The sequence below is a fragment of the Bidens hawaiensis genome, unplaced genomic scaffold (genome assembly GCF_021521415.1).
Source record: "Bidens hawaiensis isolate Kalapana, Puna unplaced genomic scaffold, B.hawaiensis_p1.1 tig00000536_1, whole genome shotgun sequence".
In the NCBI taxonomy this organism is placed as follows: domain Eukaryota; kingdom Viridiplantae; phylum Streptophyta; class Magnoliopsida; order Asterales; family Asteraceae; genus Bidens; species Bidens hawaiensis.
In genome coordinates, this window is record NW_027491034.1 from 6,241,385 (window position 1) to 6,264,124 (window position 22,740).

At 33.7% G+C, this 22,740-nt stretch overlaps 2 protein-coding genes and 1 pseudogene across 2 annotated transcripts; 2 read left to right on the forward strand and 1 right to left on the reverse strand.

Annotated features, from left to right (window-relative positions):
• Window positions 1–2,293: 2,293 nt before the first annotated feature.
• Window positions 2,294–4,482, reverse strand: LOC143635777 (uncharacterized). Its single transcript, XM_077103525.1, has 6 exons — window positions 4,332–4,482; window positions 4,200–4,261; window positions 3,986–4,041; window positions 3,007–3,462; window positions 2,525–2,708; window positions 2,294–2,428 (listed from the first exon to the last, which is right to left on the reverse strand). The coding sequence occupies exons 1-6, from the start codon at window positions 4,480–4,482 to the stop codon at window positions 2,294–2,296; spliced, it is 1,044 nt and encodes a 347-aa protein (XP_076959640.1).
• Window positions 4,483–10,174: 5,692 nt separating this feature from the next.
• Window positions 10,175–16,535, forward strand: LOC143635789 (outer envelope protein 64, mitochondrial-like; annotated as a pseudogene).
• Window positions 16,536–17,695: 1,160 nt separating this feature from the next.
• On the forward strand, window positions 17,696–22,337 carry LOC143635799 (outer envelope protein 64, mitochondrial-like; the record flags this gene model as incomplete). Its single annotated transcript, XM_077103544.1, has 12 exons — window positions 17,696–17,868; window positions 17,975–18,099; window positions 18,177–18,302; window positions 18,403–18,585; window positions 19,112–19,256; window positions 19,342–19,510; window positions 19,622–19,756; window positions 20,417–20,617; window positions 20,695–20,826; window positions 21,146–21,215; window positions 21,291–21,364; window positions 22,242–22,337. Coding segments are annotated over 12 exons (1,629 nt in total), but the record flags the coding sequence as incomplete, so codon positions are not given.
• Between the last annotated feature and the right edge of the window lie 403 nt (window positions 22,338–22,740).

Below are 22,740 nucleotides of genomic sequence, written 5' to 3' on the forward strand. Positions count from 1 at the left end.
CGACGTATCAACCAAGAAGGTGTTTTCTATATCTCGACAAGATGGTGAGTCTCGTAAGGCGTGCCGACAAGTGGTGAAAGATTGGTGTTCATCGATTGGCGTGTCAAGGAAGGAGTAACGAGAGGAAGAGTTGATCAAGAAGGTGAAGCGGCGTTGGAGTGCTGCTCGAGTAGTTAGGGTTTCTATAAGCTAACAAAGGTAGGCGTAACGCCAATGAAAATAATAATAAAATATTATAAAAGGCTTAAACCTTAAGTCGAGGTTATACATGATACCTCGATAAAAGAAAAGAAAACATAACAAAGAAAAGAACAAAAGATAAGATTATGAATACTGATAAATATATATGTGTGTGTAAGTATATATGTTCTTTGTTATAAAAATATTATTTAAGTAATAATAACTATTCTTAAATAATAAAGAAAAGAAAAGAATATGTTTCTTAGAGAAGAAGAAACGTAGGGTTTTATAAATAAACTAAAGGTTTATAAATTACTTTTTAACTAAAGGAGATTTTGACTAAAGGTTCATCGAGGTAAAGTTTATAAAATAAGACTAAAGGTCTTAAGCCGGATTGTATATCCGACTAACAAATGTTTATACTCGTACTATAGGTGCGAGATAACAAGGGAAAGACCCTCGGACGGTGTTGAAGCCGATCCAAATTGAAAATGGTGAATACGTCCAACTTTTACAAACTTGTTTTCAAACGAGTCAACGTGTTACATGAAAAACTTTACATGAGACTAAGTGTCTCTAAAACATTTATAAACAAGGGTATAAATACTGGCATCAGGCTATCGTGTACGTTTGTCTGGATCCTTACATATGTGGTGGGCACATCAAACCTGGTTACAATTACGCTCGCCTGCGGGGAGTATGACCATGTGTATACGCATAGGCACTCAACTAGTCGAACGTTGCGGTGTTTGCTGGGGGAACCGAGTATAGATACTTGAGTTTATAAATTGTGTTGTTTTAACTTGATTATTCCTAAGCCACGTTGGGCCGAGGCCTACGTAGTCTCGAGGGGTAATTAAGTAAAGAAAATATTTTTAGCGTCAGCATATTCACCAGCATTCGTTGCTGACGTATTTTCTTACATTTTGCAGGTGACCAAAATTAGCGCTTGGAGGAACGAAGTGCTCAAAAGATATCCGATGGCTCGGATCTATTTTGTATAAACTTTAAATATTAAAATGGTGGTTTGTAAGTAAAACGTAATACTTTTGTTATAACTTAAAACGAGTATTTTATAATCCCGTCTTTTGTTATGTAAATATTACACTTTAAATCCACAAGTTTATAAAGTCTTCCGCTATTAAACGTAACTCTGATTTATTTACAATTGTGGTACCAACATATGTGTCATACGCCTAGGCCGTGGTTTGGGGTGTGACAAAAAATGAAGTAAATGTGCTCTAACTAGATACAATGTTATAGCAATTTGTCATTATAACAACTTAACTAACATATAAGGTTTTTTTAAGGTCAATTATGAACTGTCAAATATCAAAAAGACACGTTCATAGAAGAAGCATGGTCGAATCCACCGTCAATATGTAGCATCAATCGTAGTTGTTTTGTTCACTTTTTTAAAACTTTGTCCCAAACTAAACTAACGTGTTGCACACTGAAACTTTAGATTACTTTTAACTTAAGCATATGTGGTATTGTAGGAGAAATTGTACCCTAGCAAGAGAATGTGTTTGGATGTTCTTGTAATATTGTTGCAAAAATGCATGTCATATATGTGGATGGTTTGGTTTCTCTCTAGGAAACAACCACGGTCCTTTGAAAGGATCTTTTAGGCATTGTTTTAACACCTTTATAAAACTTAATATTTGGTTTTCCTTGGTAAAGCCTTAAATATTTTATTTGGTAATCTATTTAAATCTTGAATGTTTATTTTGCTGTTTTGTTTAAAAAAAAAAAATCCCAGTTCAAATTAAACAAAAGTTGTACAGGTATAAAAACAATAACAAATTTTGTTAGAAAAATTAAGGTTTTAGAAGTGCTCTGCTTTAAAATCATGTGCGTAACTAGTAAGCGCCAATCGTCGTATGACTCGTAATTGAAGTGTCTTTCATTAGACCCATTAAAGTACAATAAAATTAAAACACAAGACAAAGATTAAGAAGTAGTTATTTTTTTAAATACCATTGTTAAAATTTCCCATAATGACAGTGATAAAGTACTGCTATATAAAATAGACAACTTTTATTAATCAGGCTTTCTAGACATAAAGAATCAACAAATTTAATGCAGAAAAAAGTTATATTTTTAATATCATTTAGCTAGCAAGTGTGCAGGGCTTGAGAAACCAGAAGACATCCAATCCTTTTGCTTCACTCTGTATTGTACTATTACTGCCTTTGACTTCCTTCTTCACCTCCATGTTTTCTACCTCTTGAAGCATCCCTCTCCCCTATATCAAACTTATTCATCACCATTACACACTAAATCAATCACACAAACAAATATCTTAAAAAATCAAACTTATTTAAAAGATTGAGTCACATACCTGAGGTCTAAGACGAAAAGCCTTAGACGGGGTTGCATTTTTAGTTCCATGATTGGCTGCTGAAAAGCATTGAGGCGATGGCGGATTCGTTCTAATCTGCAACTGCAACACCCTTTCTTCTCCTTTGCCTCTTATGTTTTTCATATTTAGTGAAATCGGGCTATTTTCTGAGTCCACATTCGTCCTGCACGTAGACATTTATTCACATATTACAAAAATGAATTAGTTTCATGTAACTGTCACATGGATGAATTAGATTTGTTTTGGCAAATTCTGATTATTTAAAAAGTAGTAAAAAAAACCAACATAATTTGAAAAAAAAACTTTTGGATGTGTATTTCACTGTTTAGTAATTACACTCTACTGAATTAATCATATCAAGACTCCATTAATCATGCCCACCCCCATGTGACCAACATAATTTGAAAAAAAACAAAAAAAACTTTTGCTGATTGATATTATAAAGTGCATTAAGAACTTACTGTTTCCCTGTAAGCTTCTCCTTAACACCACTCTGCTTCTCAATTCCTTCAAACTTACTGTCTTTCTTCACCTCCAACAACGGCTTCCTCTCGCTCTTACTTTTCATCAATACTCCCACTTCCTGTTTGTTTGCACCAACCATACCCTCCTTTGTCCGCGTTGCCAACCGCTTCAACTCGTTGCAAAACTCAGTCACCTGGTTCAGTATCTCTCTTCCTGCAAACAGATTGTGTGCTGACAATGTGCTTTTCAGCAGCCTTGGTTTAGCGGTTTCTTCAGTTGGTGATGAAGCATGGTTCTTCTCTGAGCTTGACTTGATCATTTCTTTTAGTGATTTGGATTTGTGAGTTGGAGGGGTTGTGAAATTTGGGTCTTGATTCTCACCATCATGAACCTGGTTTGAAGATTTTATATCTTTCTTTGGTGGGAAACCTCTTTTCTTCAGAGCTGCATCTCTGTAGAATGGAAATAGAACACTGATCAGATTAGAAATAAAGGTCTTAAGATGCTCATGGTCTGGTTCGGCCGTTTTAATGAAAATTATAGGCGAACAGGCTGGGTTGGTTAGACCACAATGGTTCGGTTTTGACGGTTTGCCAGTTTGGGTCGGGTTTGTTTTGTTTATGACTAGTCCTTTGAAAAGTTCATTAAAATAATTGATTAGAAATATATCAAAACATTTTACCTTTAGAGTATTAAAAAGAATTGTTTAAAAATAAATACTTATATAATTATTTAATTTAAGAATGCTTATTTGTTTTATAAATGTTTACTTTTTAAACTACCATTTGGATCGCTGATGGGCCACCCGATCATCTTAATTCTTCTCTGAGTAGAGTGAAAAACACATTTTATTTTTATTTAAATTATACAGATTAAAGAAAATATTATTCGGCTTGGTTCAGTTTTGAGGGTTCCAAACCATAAACCGAAAGTGCGTTTTTCAAACCGTAAATCAAACCAGTTTGCTTATTATACCTAGTATTTGGATGGCTTAATTGAGAGACCTCAGCAACAGTTGCAGATCTTTGAAGCTGCACAGAAACATAACAGAATTATTATTAATTAACACAGTTACAATATTCAAGTGTTGGTTATAATCCTACAATTCGATAAAAACATCTAATAAATCTAGTGTTCATAAACGGTTTCTATCAAAAAACAAAAATTTATAATAATCCAGAAAGAAAACCTTGGACGATCCAGGAGTTCTTTGCTTAAAAAAATCCTCCACCGTTTTCGGATGATTACACTCTGTAAATAAATCCATAAATTTCATCAGAAATCAATTAAAAAAAACAATAAGCAATGGATTAACACACACCAGGTCTGCAGAACCAGGCATCATCATCAACAGCGTGAGGATGGTGGTCGTCGGCATTGGAGAAATCGATCCATTGAGGCGCGTTAATGTCTTCGTAAACTACGTCTTTCTCGAACTTCGAATCGGTCCAGTCGATCACAGCAACATCCATTGATATTGATTGATGAGTATAATAATACTGATTGAAGATGAACAGATAGATTGATTGATATAATAAGCCAAGTGAAACGTTATACAAATAATAATAATAATAATAATAATAATAAGTCAAGAAGAAGAAGAAGAAGAAGAAGAAGAAGAAGAAGAAGAAGAAGAAGAAGATGGGTTTTTTTTGACCGTTGGAGATATTTTTCACATTTGGTTCATTAAGTTTGATACAAGGATAATATGGCCCTTTGAATTTGTTCTTTTTACAGATTTAGCTGACCCAGCGCACAAATATACTTTGTTGTTCATATATATAATTTAGCCCATCTGAAATCAAACCCAACTGAAACTCACACTTTGGTTTTATATTTTTATAAAAACTAAACTTTTTGTTTGATTTTACATGTAGTAATAAACTGAAGTGAATCAAATTATATATATATACTTTTAAATTGTAGATAATTTATAATAGGAAAATTGGATTTTAATAATCCCTATTAAATGATATTGGCCAATAATAATCTCTATTCATTTTATCGCCACTAGCGGTCCCAAATTCAAAAAAGTTGGCCCCCAATGGTCCCCCGTTAAAAAGAACTTAACGACGTTATACTTTTTTCCGAATTTCAAACTAACTTTTTAGGGCAATTAATCGGAAGGAAATGTGAGTCGAATGATATAAAACTTAGCTCCAAACAATGATCCAAACGACTTGAATTGGTTAATTGTAAGTTCAAACACCCGAATTGAAGTATTGTTTCGTCATTTTGAAGCACTGTTTTGAACTAAGTTTTACACCAATCGACTCGTATCCTCCTAACGATCAAAAGCCCTAAAACATTGGTTTGAAATTCAGAAAAAACAATAACGCCGTTAAGTCAATTTTTAACTGGAGACCATTGGAAACCAACTTTTTTAATTTGGGACCGCCAGTGGCGATAAAATGAATATGGATTATTATCAGCCAATACCATTTAATAGGGATTATTAAAATCCAATATTCCTTTATAATAATGTCACATAAATATTTTAATTCAAATGTATAATTAACAAAAAGATCGCAGCCCAAAATCATTATTTTTGCCAATTCTTTTTTGGCTAAAAAAATTTTAAGTTCAAATAACAAAACTAAAAACTCGAAACTGAACTGAGCCAAACCCAAAAGAAAAAAAAAGGTTTAGTGGATTTTAATAATTCTTATTGACTAGTATTACTATTGGCTGATAATAATCTCCATTCATTTTATCGCCAGTGATGGTTCCAAATTTTAAAAAGTTGGTCTACAATGCCCCCCGTTAAAAAGAACTTAACAACATTATATTTTTTCTGAATTTCATACTAATGTTTTATGGCTTTTGATCGGAAGAATGATACGCGTCAATTGATGTAAAACTTAGTTCGAAACGGTGCCCAAAACGACGATACAATGCTTTAACTCGGGTGTTCGGAATTCCATTTAACAAAAATCAAGTTGTTTGGATCACCGTTTCGAGCTAATTTTCACATCAATCGACCCGTATCCTCCTTACGGTTCAAAGCACTAATACATTAGTTTTAAAATTCGGGAAAAAAATATAGCGTCGTTAAGTCCATTTTAACGGAGATAACCATTAGAGGCCAACTTTTTTAAAATTTGGGACCACTAGTAGCGATAAAATGAATATGGATTATTATCTGCCAATATCAATTAATATGGATTATTAAATATAATAAACCAAAAAAAACTTAAACGAGATGGTTTTCATAAATCAAAAACTGAAAATTCGGTTTTTGGTTCAGTTTTAGCCAAAAACCGATCTAAACCAACTCATTCACACCCATGCCCGGTTCTTGGGCTGTGCAATCCGTGCAAAAGCACGAGGCCCAAAAGTTCAAAGGGCCCAAACGTTTCATAACTTATATATATATATATATATATATGAGAGCATGAGGCCCAAACCCAAGACAACTTATTAATTTAGAAACACACGAATGTGAAGAAGGGTGGTTTACCATCTAGTTGGATTTTTAGGTGGTGTTTATTTTTCATTAAAAACATTTCCCCATCACTTTCGTCTGCGTCGCACAGACGTTGTGCTCTGCAGTGTGTTTGTTTTTTTAGAAGACATTTCATTTAAAAATGTATGTGCATCCTCTTCTCCTAGAAGTATTGCCCCTATCACTTCTCACATCTTCTCCTCTTCTTCTTCTTTTTTAAATATCAGATATAACAAACTCCTCCACCCTAGCTCTCCTCCTCCTCTCCAACCCTAGTTTCCTCCTCCACCCTTGCCGTCGCCGGCGGCCTATCTCTCTCTCTAAAGATCCGCTGCCGCCTCTCTCTCTCTCTCTCCAATAAAGATCTGCAGCCTCTCTCTCTCTCCAACACAGATCCGTCGGCCTCTCTCTCTCCAACACAGATTTGCCGCCCCTCTCTCTCTCCCCAACAGGTTTGCTTCTCTCTCTCCCTCTCATGCTAGTATCTAATTACCTTTTGTTAGATTATGTTAGATTGTTAAAGTTTAGATTGTTAGATTTTGTTAGTTTTTTATTAACTTTGTTAGATTATGTTAGATTGTTAAAGTTTTAGATTGTTAGATTTTGTTAGTTTTTTGTTAGCTTTGTTAGATTATGTTAGATTGTTAAAGTTTTAGATTGTTAGATTTTGTTAGTTTTTTGTTAACTTTGTTAGATTATGTTAGATTGTTAAAGTTTTAATTTTTATTAATTGTTAAAGTTATTTTTTTTTGTTAATTTTGTTAGACTGTTACTAGTTTGTAGAAAGTTTAGGTTTGATGAATATTGTTATTAGTTTGTTGTTGAATAAAGTTTGTAGTTTTTTGTTAATTGTTAAAGGTTTTTGTTAATTTTGTTAGATTGTTATTAGTTTGTAGAAAGTTTAGGTTTGATGAATATTGTTATTAGTTTGTTGTTGAATAAAGTTTGTAGATAGTTTAGGTTTGATGTATATTGTTATTAGTTTGTTGTTGAATAAAGTTTGTAGTTTTTAGTTAATTGTTAAAGATTTTTGTTAGTTTTCTTAGATTGTTATTAGTTTGTAAAAAGTTTAGGTTTTTTGAATATTGGTATTAGTTTGTTGTTGAATAATGTTTGTAGTTTTTTGTTAATTGTTAAAGGCTTTTGTTAATTTTGTTAGATTGTTATTGGTTTGTAGAAAGTTTAGGTTTGTTGAATATTGTTATTAATTTGTTGTTGAATCAAGTTGTTTGGATCACCTTTTCGAGATAAGTTTTACATCGGTCGAATCGTATCGTTCTTTCGATCAAAAGCCCAAAAACATCAGTTTGAAACTCGGAAAAAAACTTAACGGCGTTAAGTGTTTTTTAACGGATGTCCATTTAGACAAAAAATAGTTGAAAGTTGAGACCGTTGATAGTGATTTTTAAAGTTAAGATTATTATCGGCCTATACTAAAAAATTGGGATTATTTCTTTTCAATTTGCCTTTAAGATTTGTAAATGATTAATGTTTGGTTGTCCTATTAACACTTCTCTTATAATTTTATAAATGCTTAATCTGTCAATGTGAGAATTGGATTTTGAAAATAGTGGTTATGTTTTAATAATTAAGATGATGTAAATTGTGTATTTGTTTCATGCTTCCGAAACCTATTAAACACCACTAAAACTACGGTTTATTTTTTCCATTTTTATTTTAACCCGATGTCATGTTTAGTCTTAATTGATTACCAAAAACACATGATCTGAACACGATTGTAAAATTCGACGCGGATCATGAATAAACAACATCTGACTTAATTGAACTTGATTATCAAACCATTCCCGAAGCAGCGTACACACACACCAAACATGCCCATTATATGTGCAAAATAATATCAAAATAAAAAACTAAATAAACCCGCTAATTAATGTGTTCCAACTAATAAATATAACGTATTTTGTACGTTCATGTAGCATTAAATTTCAATACCTAAAAACAACTTATATGAAAAATATATATTCACCATAATTTAAAAAAAAACAAATGGTCACTCGTGTAACACACATGCTAAAAGCTAGTAATATATATAAACGAAACCTTTAAAAGCTCTCTGGTTGCATTATTTGTAAATGGAGACTTCTCATGCATTTTCTCAAGCCATCAGATTGCATTATTTGTAAATGGAGACTTCTCATGCATTTGACCCGAATTCACGGGTACGAGTCTCACCAAACCCAAATATAACTTAAACGGGTTATAACATCTCATTAAATAAAAAATTAATTTCACTAAATATTTGATGTGATAATTCTATAAAATAGGGATATAATAAAAATTAATATATGATTTGTAGTTTTTATAATTAAAAGACAATTTTATAGTAAAAAAAATAAGCGGCTCATGAGTCTCACAAAACACAGATAACTTTTAAATCGGGTTATAAAATCCCATTTATTTGTGAAACATTTTATCATCAAACCCTAAGTATATTATTAATTTTCATACGATAAATAGAATTAAAATTCAAAAAATATATAAATATTATAAACGAATAATATAAAACAACCCCCGTAAGGGTCTCACCAAACCCAGCTAGTTCTTAAACGGGTTATAACATCTCATTAAATCTATAATAATATATATAAACGAAGACATAAAAATCCTACGTGTCGCGATGTGGTCGCTCCCTTTTTTTTGAAATCACCAGATTTGCTTGATTTTTAAATTGAGGCTTCTCATGCATTTGACCCGAATTCATGGGTATGGGTCTTACCAAACCCAGATATTCCTTAAACGGGTTATAACATCTAATTAAATTAAAAATATTCTCACCAAATTATTTATGTAAAATTCCTATAAAATAGGATATAATAAAAAATAACATCTTATCTATTTTAAAAAAGATATATATATTATTTAAATTAAAAAACCAATTTGATATTAAAAAAAAATAAACGGGTCTTGAGTCTCATCAAATCATAAGTATATTATTAACTTTCATAAATATTATTTATAATTAAAAAACCAATTTCATAGTAAATAAAAATAAACGAGTCTTGGGTTTCATCAAAACCATATAGCTTTTAAACCTGGTTATAACATCTCATTTATTTGTGAAACAGTTTATCATCAAATCATAAGTATATTATTAACTTTCATACAATAAAAAATATATAAATTAAAAAAATAAATAAATATTAAAAAAATATATATAAAACAACCCCCGTAATACGGGGGATAAAAACTAGTTAAAAATAATCTCACACAATATTTTATTTGATATGAAAATCCTATAATATAGAAAGATACTGAAAAATTAATATAATGATTTTTTTAAAAATATATTAAAATAATTTGAAACAATTTTATAGTAAAACCCTTTTATTATCAAATCATAAGTATATTATTAACTTTATTATAATAAATAAAATTAAAATCAAAAAAATATATATAAATATTAGAAACAAATAATATAAAAAAACCTTTATTATTACAGGACAAAATCCAGGATGAGTTTTAATATGGTGTCACATTTTTACAAACCACCTCGAGAATACACCACAAGGCTTGTTGACTTGCTGGGACGAAGCGCACAATAGCCTTACATGCCATCTCGCCCTTTCCTAATTCCCACCTGTGGTCTGCTTGTAGCGCACGATAACAATAAAACCTTGACTCCCTAAAACCCTTATTATTTTCCCACTAAACCCTACCGACCGACCAATTCAAACCCTAACTAACTTTTCTTTTTCTTGATGTCTTCTGATTCCTCAAACCCCAAACTCTGGATCGTCATCGGCCTCACCGTCGCCGGCGCCTTCATCATCACCCGCCGCCGATCCAAAGCCAGGTTTATACTAAGAGAAGACTACGGTGCGTTTATCCAGCGCTTTGAGCTCCTTCCGTTTCCTCAGCCGCCTCCTCCCGCCGCCAAACAGCCTCTTGCTGGTTTAATTTCGCCGTTAATGACGTGTGAGTTTGTTTGTTGATCTTATGTGTTTGAATGATATTTAAGTGTTCATCAGTTGTTCGATTAGTTAACTGGATGATGTGATGACTGTTTGTTATGTACGCTTATTGTGATGATCTGTTGGATATACTACTTTAGTTAGGGTTTTAACTAGGAGATATTGTAAGTTTTTTTTTTATTGTTTTTGTGTATATAGTTGATTAATAATATATATATGAGTGTCATTTTAAACAGAGGAAGCTTTAATGAACGTTTATTAATGCTTAACGTTAATTTAAATAAAAAAGGCTTATTGTAATTATCTATAGTAGTTAGGGTTTAATTTGGAGATATGTTATTCACTTATTTGTGATTTGATTAGGTTTTTTATGTAATTATTATTTTTTAATTGTGTTTATGTATATAGTTGATTAATAATACATACGAGTGTCATTTTCGACAAATGAAGTGAATAATGGCTGTTTGATGATTGTTAACTTGATAATAAGGAATCTGGATGGAAAATATTTTATAAAGAGGTGATCCAGGTGTTTTTTTTGATGGAGTATTGGATCTAGACATTGTAGTATCATTTTACTTATTTGGATTTTAAGTTTTAACAAGTGTTTCAATTAGGAGATACGATTTATGAGTTGGTTAGGCTTTTTTATGTTATTGTTTTTCTTGTATTCATGCATATAGTTCAGTGGCGGATCCAGGAACTTTCATCAGTGTGTGTGTGGGTGGGGGTGGGGGGGGGGTATGTTCGATATAAACACTCGGTTGTAACGGGTCAAAACAGGTCGAGTATAATGGGTCAAAACAGGTCGCTTGCGCAAGTTTTGGTTTTAAAAGCTACATTGCATAAATCAATTCAACTTAAAGAAAAAAACATGTAGAATGAATAGCCACTATGTCCGGACTCAGGAGCCTTGTAGTTGTATAGACCTATGTACTCCATCGTCAGTTACCCACTTACCTGTGCATCAAAAATATATATGCAGAAAAGTAATAACTAATGCATACTATTACTTTAAGAGTTGATATTATAGCCAGTTCAATTAAAAAAAACAAGAAATTGATTTGATGTTTTCCGTTTCCAGTTTGTTAGACTAAACTAAATACACGAGTTAGATAAATTAGAGGTTCTCATTTCGGCTTTCTAAAGGCCAATGTGCATTCTTAATTTTGTTTTTGGGGGGCATGCGGATTTTTTCTTGGATTTTACTAACATATTAAGCTTGATGGGCTAATTTCAGTGGGGGTCTATCCTCCCCCTGAAGCATGAATGAATCCGCCTATGACATAGTTGATGATTAGTAACACATAAGAGTGTGAGCTTCAACAAAAGAAGCTAATATTGGCTGTTTGATGTTTGTTAACTCGATGAATAAGTAATCTTGTTAGAAAATCTCTCGAAAAGAAGCGATCTGTGCATTTTTTATGGAGTGTTGGATGAAGACATTGTAGTATCATTTTAGTTTTGTGAATTTTAAGTTTATTAGGGTATCTGCATCAATCAAGCATACAAGTAGAACAATAAATTTTTGCTCTGTTTATTTGGCAGCATAATAATAAAACGAGTAATTTTTTTGAATTTTTCTGTTATGTTGTAGGTTTGATGTGAAAGAGTATGTGACCGGCTTTGGGAACCCCGATTGGAAAAGAACTCACGAGGAAGCCGGGAAGACTGCAGTTGTTGTTACTAATTTGTTGAAAAACGGGGCTACTTGTGTTGGCAAGACTGTCATAGACGAGTTATCTTTTGGGTACATCTTTTCTTTTCTTTTCTTTTTAAACCTTGTTAGTTGTTATGTTAAAACTTTTACATATGATAACTTATAATACACAAATGTCACGTGTGTTAATTGCAATTTAAGGATAACCGGTGAAAATTCACATTATGGGACCCCAACAAACCCTGCATCACCATCTTATATTCCTGGTGGATCTTCTAGTGGCTCAGCTGTTGCTGTTGCAGCCGAGCTTGTTGACTTTGCTATTGGTATTGTAAATTGTTGACTTGTTTATTTGCAATTGAAACTCAAAAATATAATATAAGATGCGATATTTATTTTCCAGGTATCGATAGCATTGGGGGCGTGAGAATTCCTGCCTCATTTTGTGGCGTTCTTGGATTCCGGCCTTCACACGGACTCGTATCAACTATTGGAGTTTTACCAAACTCACAAAGTTTAGACACTGTTGGTATGTAGTCTCGGTATGTTTTATTTTATGATAATAATTTACCACTTGAAATGATATTTTATACTAACAATGTATCTTCTTCGATGGTTAAACGTTTCAGGAATATTTGCGCGTGATCCGTCTATATTGCATCGTGTTGGGCATGTTCTTCTTCACTTAAACCCGGTGGAACCTAGAAGGATGCGGCGAGTAATTGTGGCGGGTGATTTATTTCAGTTATCTAAAGTTCCTCAGCAGAAGACTGTTTATATTGTTAGCAAAGTAACTGAAAAGTTATCTGGCTGTAAGTTCCTTCATAAGATGTTTATAATTATATCCCTGATTATATACTGGTTATGCTGATATTGAACCTAGGCCTGTAAATGAACTGAACATCGGTGAACCGCTCAGCGGTAAGTTCATTTTGTTGCAAAACGAACTAACATGAAGAAACACTTGTTCATTTAGTTAACTGAAAATGAACAAACGCGAACACATGTCTTGTTTGTTCAGTTACGTTTATTAATATATTCATTTTAATGTTTTAGGCACATTACAAGTTACAACTTAGTCTAGTTGTAATAACTTATTACGCCACGTTTACTTTTAATTGGTTTTAGCTTAGATAAGTACGTTTACGTTCATGAATCACTCGTTTATACAATTAACGAACTGACATAAACAAACACGAACAAGAAAACCCTGCTCGTATATGATTGTTTGTTTGGTTAAAGTTAAAGGAACATGTACATGCTCTGTTCGTGTTCGTTCAGTTTGTTTACAGGCCTAATTGAACCTAACTGAATATTTTTTTTTTAACTTTGTATGCAGACCAAGCACCAAAGCATATGAATATTGGTCAGTATATTTTGTCAAACGTACCAAGCCTAAAATATTTTCATGAGCAAACATCAAATTTGCAAAATGGAACATATACTTTGAAAGCTCTCACATCTGCAATGCTATTATTACAGAGGTATTATAAAATAATAATCTTTCTTTATGTTTTTAGTGCTTTTCTCAATGCAACAGTTGATTACACATGACTAATAATGTTTCAGATATGAATTCAAAACCAATCATGAAGAATGGATTAACACAGTCCGGCTGAGGGGTGTGGAGCGTGAGAAAGGGCGCAAGAGGACAGCCGCTCGCGCCCCGGGGCGCGAGCACCACACCACCGAGGCGCGAGAGGGGCGCGAGAGGGGCGCGAGCGCCGAAAAAGAGGCAGGCGCCAGGGGGTTCGCGGGACATGTGTGGCGTTTAGGGCATGGGGAATGGTGAAAAGAGCCGTTTGAAAGCTTTAAATGAGCCGTTGGCTCTTAAATTTAAAAAAAAAAAATTTTTTTCTACGCCTATATATTACCCATTTTATACAACACTTTAACACAACTTCAAAAAACACCAAACTTACCCATTTCTTTATACAACACTTCCTATATATTACCCATTTCTTTCAAACTTTTTTAAAAAAACCTTTACAAAATCCTATATAATACCCCTGAATCAACCCATTTTTACCATATCAAACACAACTTCAATCTCCAAACAACACAATCAACCCATTTTTACCATATCAAACACAACTTCAATCTCCAAACAACCCATCGTCCCATTTTTTTTTTAAAAATAATGTCGTCGTACTCGTCTGATTCCGACTCCTCCGAAGAGGATGATTTGCTTCTTCATGTAGGGGGAGTTTTGACCGCAGCCGTGGTAAATCTCTTGCAAAATCAAGCCCATCAACCCCGACTCCCGAGGGTTAGAGCACCACCTCGTGATCGTGATCGATCGGGTGCTAACGATACTTTGATGAGGCATTATTTTAGCCCTCAACCGGTATACGCGGAGTCGGATTTTCGAACTCGTTTTCGAATGAGCAGGCAATTGTTCACGCGTATAGCGAGTGATTTAGAGGCACGGTATCCCTTTTTCCAACAAAGGGAGGATGCTAGGGGTCTTCCCGGTTTTACCCCTCTTCAAAAATGCACGGCTGCTATCCGTCAATTAGCGTACGACATCTCGTCGGACGCTTTGGATGAGTATTTACAGATGTCGAAAAGGGTTGCACGTGAATCCCTTCATTTTTTCTGCCAAGGTAAAAAACATTAATTTTACTTTTTATTAAATATTTATTACATTTTTTAATATATATTGTACGTAGGAGTCATATCGACTTACGCTCGGAGATATCTGCGTAAACCTACAACGTATGACATCCAACGCATATATGAGGTGCACGCAGAAAAACATGGTTTTCCTGGGATGCTAGGTAGCATCGATTGTACGCATGTTGGATGGGCTATGTGTCCAACGGCCTGGCGAGGTCAGTTCCACCGTGGTGATCATGAAGGGCCGACCCTCATACTTGAGGCGGCGGTGTCACAGGATCTTTGGTTTTGGCATGCTTTTTTTGGTGTTGCTGGGTCAAATAACGACCTTAATGTTATCGATCAGTCACATTTGATCAACGACCTTATCGACGGGGTTGAACCACCTCAATCTTTTGTTGCAAATGAAGAACTCTTCAAGTACGGGTACTATCTGGTCGATGGTATTTACAACGAATGGGCTGTGTTAGTTCAAGATTTTACAGATCCAGTCGCCGACAAACGGAAGTATTTTACGAAGAAGCAAGAGTCTGCTAGAAAAGATATTGAAAGAGCTTTTGGAGCTATAAAATAACAATATTATGTTCTGGCGAACCCGATACGTTATTGGACTCGGGAGAGGATAATGGACGTCGTCTACACGTGTCTTATCCTACACAACATGACGTTAGAAGACGAGGGCAAAGCTATATGCCAAAACTACCAAGGTGACATTCCGCCACAACCGTCCACAATCAGTGATCAACAAAAACTTCATAACATAGCAAATATCAAGAGCCGTGAGATACACGGGGATCTTCGACATGAGTTGGTTGAACATTTGTGGGCGAGGCGACCAGAGGATCTTGTATTAGATTAGTTTTATTATTAAATATTATTGTTTGTTTAATTTTTAGTATGTTTTTTTTTATTATATGAATTTTCAAAAAAATGTGTGTTTTTTTAAATAATTTTTGAGTTTTTTTAATAATACGTTTTTTTACTACATTTAAAAAATAATAAAAAAAAAAACCGCTCGCGCCCCCTCTCGCGCCCCTCCACACCATGTCCCGGGGCGCGAGCACCACTACCAACACCCATCTTATCAACTTTCTCTCTCTGCCACACGTCACAATATTATTGGCTGGCGCCCCCACTCGCGCCCCCTCTCTCGCGCCCCCCACACCCCTCAGCCTTATTATTTTCCCACTAAACCCTACCGACCGACCAATTCAAACCCTAACTAACTTTTCTTTTTCTTGATGTCTTCTGATTCCTCAAACCCCAAACTCTGGATCGTCATCGGCCTCACCGTCGCCGGCGCCTTCATCATCACCCGCCGCCGATCCAAAGCCAGGTTTATACTAAGAGAAGACTACGGTGCGTTTATCCAGCGCTTTGAGCTCCTTCCGTTTCCTCAGCAGCCTCCTCCCGCCGCCAAACAGCCTCTTGCTGGTTTAATTTCGCCGTTAATGACGTGTGAGTTTGTTTGTTGATCTTATGTGTTTGAATGATATTTAAGTGTTCATCAGTTGTTCGATTAGTTAACTGGATGATGTGATGACTGTTTGTTATGTACGCTTATTGTGATGATCTGTTGGATATACAACTTTAGTTAGGGTTTTAACTAGGAGATATTGTAAGTTTTTTTTTATTGTTTTTGTGTATACAGTTGATTAATAATATATATATGAGTGTCATTTTAAACAGAGGAAGCTTTAATGAACGTTTATTAATGCTTAACGTTAATTTAAATAAAAAAGGCTTATTGTAATTATCTATAGTAGTTAGGGTTTAATTTGGAGATATGTTATTCACTTATTTGTGATTTGATTAGGTTTTTTATGTAATTATTATTTTTTAATTGTGTTTATGTATATAGTTGATTAATAATACATACGAGTGTCATTTTCGACAAATGAAGTGAATAATGGCTGTTTGATGATTGTTAACTTGATAATAAGGAATCTGGATGGAAAATATTTTATAAAGAGGTGATCCAGGTGTTTTTTTTGATGGAGTATTGGATCTAGACATTGTAGTATCATTTTACTTATGTGGATTTTAAGTTTTAATAAGTGTTTCAATTAGGAGATACGATTTATGAGTTGGTTAGGCTTTTTTATGTTATTGTTTTTCTTGTATTCATGCATATAGTTCAGTGGCGGATCCAGGAACTTTCATCAGTGTGTGTGTGGGTGGGGGGGGGGGGGGATATGTTCGATATAAACACTCGGTTGTAACGGGTCAAAACAGGTCAAGTATAATGGGTCAAAACAGGTCGCTTGCGCAAGTTTTGGTTTTAAAAGCTACATTGCATAAATCAATTCAACTTAAAGAAAAAAACATGTAGAATGAATAGCCACTATGTCCGGACTCAGGAGCCTTGTAGTTGTATAGACCTATGTACTCCATCGTCAGTTACCCACTTACCTGTGCATCAAAAATATATATGCAGAAAAGTAATAACTAATGCATACTATTACTTTAAGAGTTGATATTATAGCCAGTTCAATTAAAAAAAACAAGAAATTGATTTGATGTTTTCCGTTTCCAGTTTGTTAGACTAAACTAAATACACGAGTTAGATAAATTAGAGGTTCTCATTTCGGCTTTCTAAAGGCCAATGTGCATTCTTAATTTTGTTTTTGGGGGGCATGCGGATTTTTTCTTGGATTTTACTAACATATTAAGCTTGATGGGCTAATTTCAGTGGGGGTCTATCCTCCCCCTGAAGCATGAATGAATCCGCCTATGACATAGTTGATGATTAGTAACACATAAGAGTGTGAGCTTCAACAAAAGAAGCTAATATTGGCTGTTTGATGTTTGTTAACTCGATGAATAAGTAATCTTGTTAGAAAATCTCTCGAAAAGAAGCGATCTGTGCATTTTTTATGGAGTGTTGGATGAAGACATTGTAGTATCATTTTAGTTTTGTGAATTTTAAGTTTATTAGGGTATCTGCATCAATCAAGCATACAAGTAGAACAATAAATTTTTGCTCTGTTTATTTGGCAGCATAATAATAAAACGAGTAATTTTTTTGAATTTTTCTGTTATGTTGTAGGTTTGATGTGAAAGAGTATGTGACCGGCTTTGGGAACCCCGATTGGAAAAGAACTCACGAGGAAGCCGGGAAGACTGCAGTTGTTGTTACTAATTTGTTGAAAAACGGGGCTACTTGTGTTGGCAAGACTGTCATAGACGAGTTATCTTTTGGGTACATCTTTTCTTTTCTTTTTAAACCTTGTTAGTTGTTATGTTAAAACTTTTACATATGATAACTTATAATACACAAATGTCACGTGTGTTAATTGCAATTTAAGGATAACCGGTGAAAATTCACATTATGGGACCCCAACAAACCCTGCATCACCATCTTATATTCCTGGTGGATCTTCTAGTGGCTCAGCTGTTGCTGTTGCAGCCGAGCTTGTTGACTTTGCTATTGGTATTGTAAATTGTTGACTTGTTTATTTGCAATTGAAACTCAAAAATATAATATAAGATGCGATATTTATTTTCCAGGTATCGATAGCATTGGGGGCGTGAGAATTCCTGCCTCATTTTGTGGCGTTCTTGGATTCCGGCCTTCACACGGACTCGTATCAACTATTGGAGTTTTACCAAACTCACAAAGTTTAGACACTGTTGGTATGTAGTCTCGGTATGTTTTATTTTATGATAATAATTTACCACTTGAAATGATATTTTATACTAACAATGTATCTTCTTCGATGGTTAAACGTTTCAGGAATATTTGCGCGTGATCCGTCTATATTGCATCGTGTTGGGCATGTTCTTCTTCACTTAAACCCGGTGGAACCTAGAAGGATGCGGCGAGTAATTGTGGCGGATGATTTATTTCAGTTATCTAAAGTTCCTCAGCAGAAGACTGTTTATATTGTTAGCAAAGTAACTGAAAAGTTATCTGGCTGTAAGTTCCTTCATAAGATGTTTATAATTATATCCCTGATTATATACTGGTTATGCTGATATTGAACCTAGGCCTGTAAATGAACTGAACATCGGTGAACCGCTCAGCGGTAAGTTCATTTTGTTGCAAAACGAACTAACATGAAGAAACACTTGTTCATTTAGTTAACTGAAAATGAACAAACGCGAACACATGTCTTGTTTGTTCAGTTACGTTTATTAATATATTCATTTTAATGTTTTAGGCACATTACAAGTTACAACTTAGTCTAGTTGTAATAACTTATTACGCCACGTTTACTTTTAATTGGTTTTAGCTTAGATAAGTACGTTTACGTTCATGAATCACTCGTTTATACAATTAACGAACTGACATAAACAAACACGAACAAGAAAACCCTGCTCGTATATGATTGTTTGTTTGGTTAAAGTTAAAGGAACATGTACATGCTCTGTTCGTGTTCGTTCAGTTTGTTTACAGGCCTAATTGAACCTAACTGAATATTTTTTTTTAACTTTGTATGCAGACCAAGCACCAAAGCATATGAATATTGGTCAGTATATTTTGTCAAACGTACCAAGCCTAAAATATTTTCATGAGCAAACATCAAATTTGCAAAATGGAACATATACTTTGAAAGCTCTCACATCTGCAATGCTATTATTACAGAGGTATTATAAAATAATAATCTTTCTTTATGTTTTTAGTGCTTTTCTCAATGCAACAGTTGATTACACATGACTAATAATGTTTCAGATATGAATTCAAAACCAATCATGAAGAATGGATTAACACAGTCATGCCTAAGTTAGGATCTGATGTTGCAGATTCTATTCATGCTGTAATTACAGCTAATCATGATAATATTAAAGCTTATTACAAAGTCAGGACCGAAATGCGATCAGCTCTACGCAGTCTTTTAAAGGTACTGACTGATTTACAACTTTGTTATCTACATTATTTTCATGCTTTAATATATAAATATCATGTTTATAAGCATTTACATGATGCCAATTGATACATGTTCTGCTTACAGGATGATGGAATATTGGTTGTGCCTACGGTTGCTGATGCTTCATTAAAACTTAAATCAAAGAAAAATTTAGTAACAGAGTTTCATGATAGGACTTTTCCTTTATTAAGCATAACTACCATGTCCGGTTGCTGCCAGGTAATTTTTTATACGCGACCAACTTTGTCAATTTTTTGTAGGCCCTACAAGTGAACTGAGGTTGTTATTGTTTGTTTGTTTAACTTCAACCGAACAAACACTTCAACAGAAGGATTTTGTTCATGTTCTTTTGTTACGAAAATGAACGGGATTGCTTGCGTTTGTTTATGTTCGTTCGTTACTATTCTAACCGAGCGGTTCATGAGCATAAACGAACACAAATGGACACAAAATGAACATACATAAAAGAAAATAAACGAGCATACATGAACTGTCACGAGTTAAAAGTAAACATGAGTATCCAAATTAGAATCTAAAGTACCATCATCATTACATTAAACATTTGAAACTACAAATATATTCAAACTCTGGGTTTTAAAATGTGAAAATTAAACTGATTTTAGATTGATATTATTTATAAATAAATTAGAATGAATATTTGAACAGACGTAAACAAATGAACAACTATAAATGGAAGCAAATGAACAAAACACAAATGAACATATATGAACAAACATGAACCGATGGAAATGAACGAACAAGACATTTGTTCATTTTCCGTTCGTGTAACTAAATGAACAAGAAGCTGTGTTCATATTCGTTCGTTTACTTAATAATTGGTTATCCCACTTTTTAATATTCTGTAAAAATTAACTTCAGGTCACTATTCCTTTTGGAAAGCACGAAGATACTCTGATTGGTGTTTCGTTTATTGCAAATCATGGATCTGATAAATTTCTTTTAGATACTGTTTTGGATATGTATCAGTCATTACAAGGGCAAGTAAGTGCTGTTACTAATTTGCCCCCATCTTTAGACTTAAATGGCAACTTGGATGCTTCTGAATTGTTAAAGGAGAAGGTATTTACTCTTTTACCTTTATTTCAAGTTTGTTATATGTTTTTTTAGTTTTATTTTTTGGTGTTGTATTGTTTTAGGGAAATGCTGCATTTAAAGGAGGACAGTGGAATAAAGCTGTAACTTATTATACCAAAGCTATTAAGCTGGATGAATCAAATGCTACTTTCTACTGCAACAGAGCAGCGGCTTACTTAGAATTAGGATGGTATGTAGATATATAAATATATGTGTGTCCATTTATATATAAATATATAAATATATTGCTCTACTGACGGCGGCGGCGGCGGCGGCGACGACGACGACGCAATCTCACTTGATAAGAAGGTAACAATTATGTCATTTAGTTGCCCAAAATTATAACCAACAAAACATTTATGTGTTTGGTCTATTTTAGCCTTAGTGGTTAAAAAATATTTTTTAAGGGTAAAAAAGTCCAAACATATAAATTTGTTAAATCAGTTGTCTACAACTACAAGTCACCTCTTTTTAAACTGATGCAAGTCGCTACATAACCTTTTTTTTGTGCAGAATGTGAAGGCGTACTTGAGACGAGGAACTGCTAGAGAATCAGTTTTGTATTACAAGGATGCTCTTCAAGGTATTTTGTGTTGGAAGTTTTTATAATAAAGAAATTATTTGTTTATAAGCTTTTTCAATATTCTTATGGTTACAGATTTTAAGCACGCGCTCGTGCTAGAACCGCAGAACAAGGCCGCCAAAATGGCTGAAAAGAGGCTACAGAAACAAGTAAGTTGATTTACTTCGGCTGCTCGATTTTGATATATAACGCGTATGGGTTTTTGAAAATCAACACCAAACGAGTTGTGAGGTGGTTGAAACCAAGTGTTTGTAATATTTGTGTCTAAACTGGCCTCTTGTGAATTTATGGAACAATAATTGATTTTGTGGAGAGCATATTTCAACATTTTCTTTTGATCTTCGAGTTTTTTTGTGCTAAACTAAGATCCAATTAAAAACTAATTTGCAAACGTTTTTGTTATTTTGTATACATTAAATAAAGAAAGAAATATAATACCCAAAGTCATATTAGAGAATATGTAAATGTTACAAAAGGAAATAACTTTAATTTATTTTTCTAAAAGGATTTGATGCTTTTTGACTTTTTCTTAGAATTTGATTCATTTTTGCATTTGTTTCAACCTTTGATATTTAATTTAACTAATATTCAGTGATATTGTTTAATACGAGCTATGGTCAGTTTCATTTCATGTACAAATAGCTTTAACAAGTCCTTAGTTATAGTTTCTATATTAAAATAAACACCAAAAACACAAATTATCGAATGTTTGTATATAAACAAAACAAACGAACTCATAAAGGTATTGGGAGGATGAGACGAGTACAAACCTTATTTATTCTAGGGTGTATAAAAATGCATAATGACTTACATTATCTATTAGTATAATTAAGAACTTGCATGTTATTTGTGTTTTTGTATATGTAATAATGGTTTTGACATTCAACATATAATTGGTGTTGGTTGGATGGTTTGGTTGGTAAGGGTTAATGTTTGTATCGGTTTTGAACCCGGCTTCAATTCTTGATGCTGCAAATGTTTGTTTCATTTTTTTAAATGTGTTATTTATGTTTTTGTCTATGTTAGAATGGTTACATTAACTTTGGTGTGGACCGGATAGTTGTGTTGTTAAGTGAAACCGACCGAATTTGCGTACAATCATCGCATTTTGTTTTAGTATAGGTATAGTATTTTTGTTTTTTTAGTTTTGGTATTGTAATGAATGTAACGGAGACTGACCAACTTTGTATAGACTTATTGTCTCAAAGTTCAAGATCTACAATGCTTGAGTTTTACCAATGTCCAACTTTACTGACCGGTGTCACCCTATTGGTCCACCTCAATTTTTAAATTGTTTTTCGTTTTTGTTTTAGTTTTGATAACCCAAACTTGTCGAATTTGTGATGACTTACCGCCTTAAAGCCATGACTTTTAATGCTTGGCTTTTATCAACGTACGAGTTTTACCGACCTACGCGGTGCAACGCGGTAGGTAACACTAGTTATATATAATGAAAATAAAAACAATATGGCCTAGTTATGAAATGAGCCAAAATGTAATCAATACATCATTATGAAAATTTAGC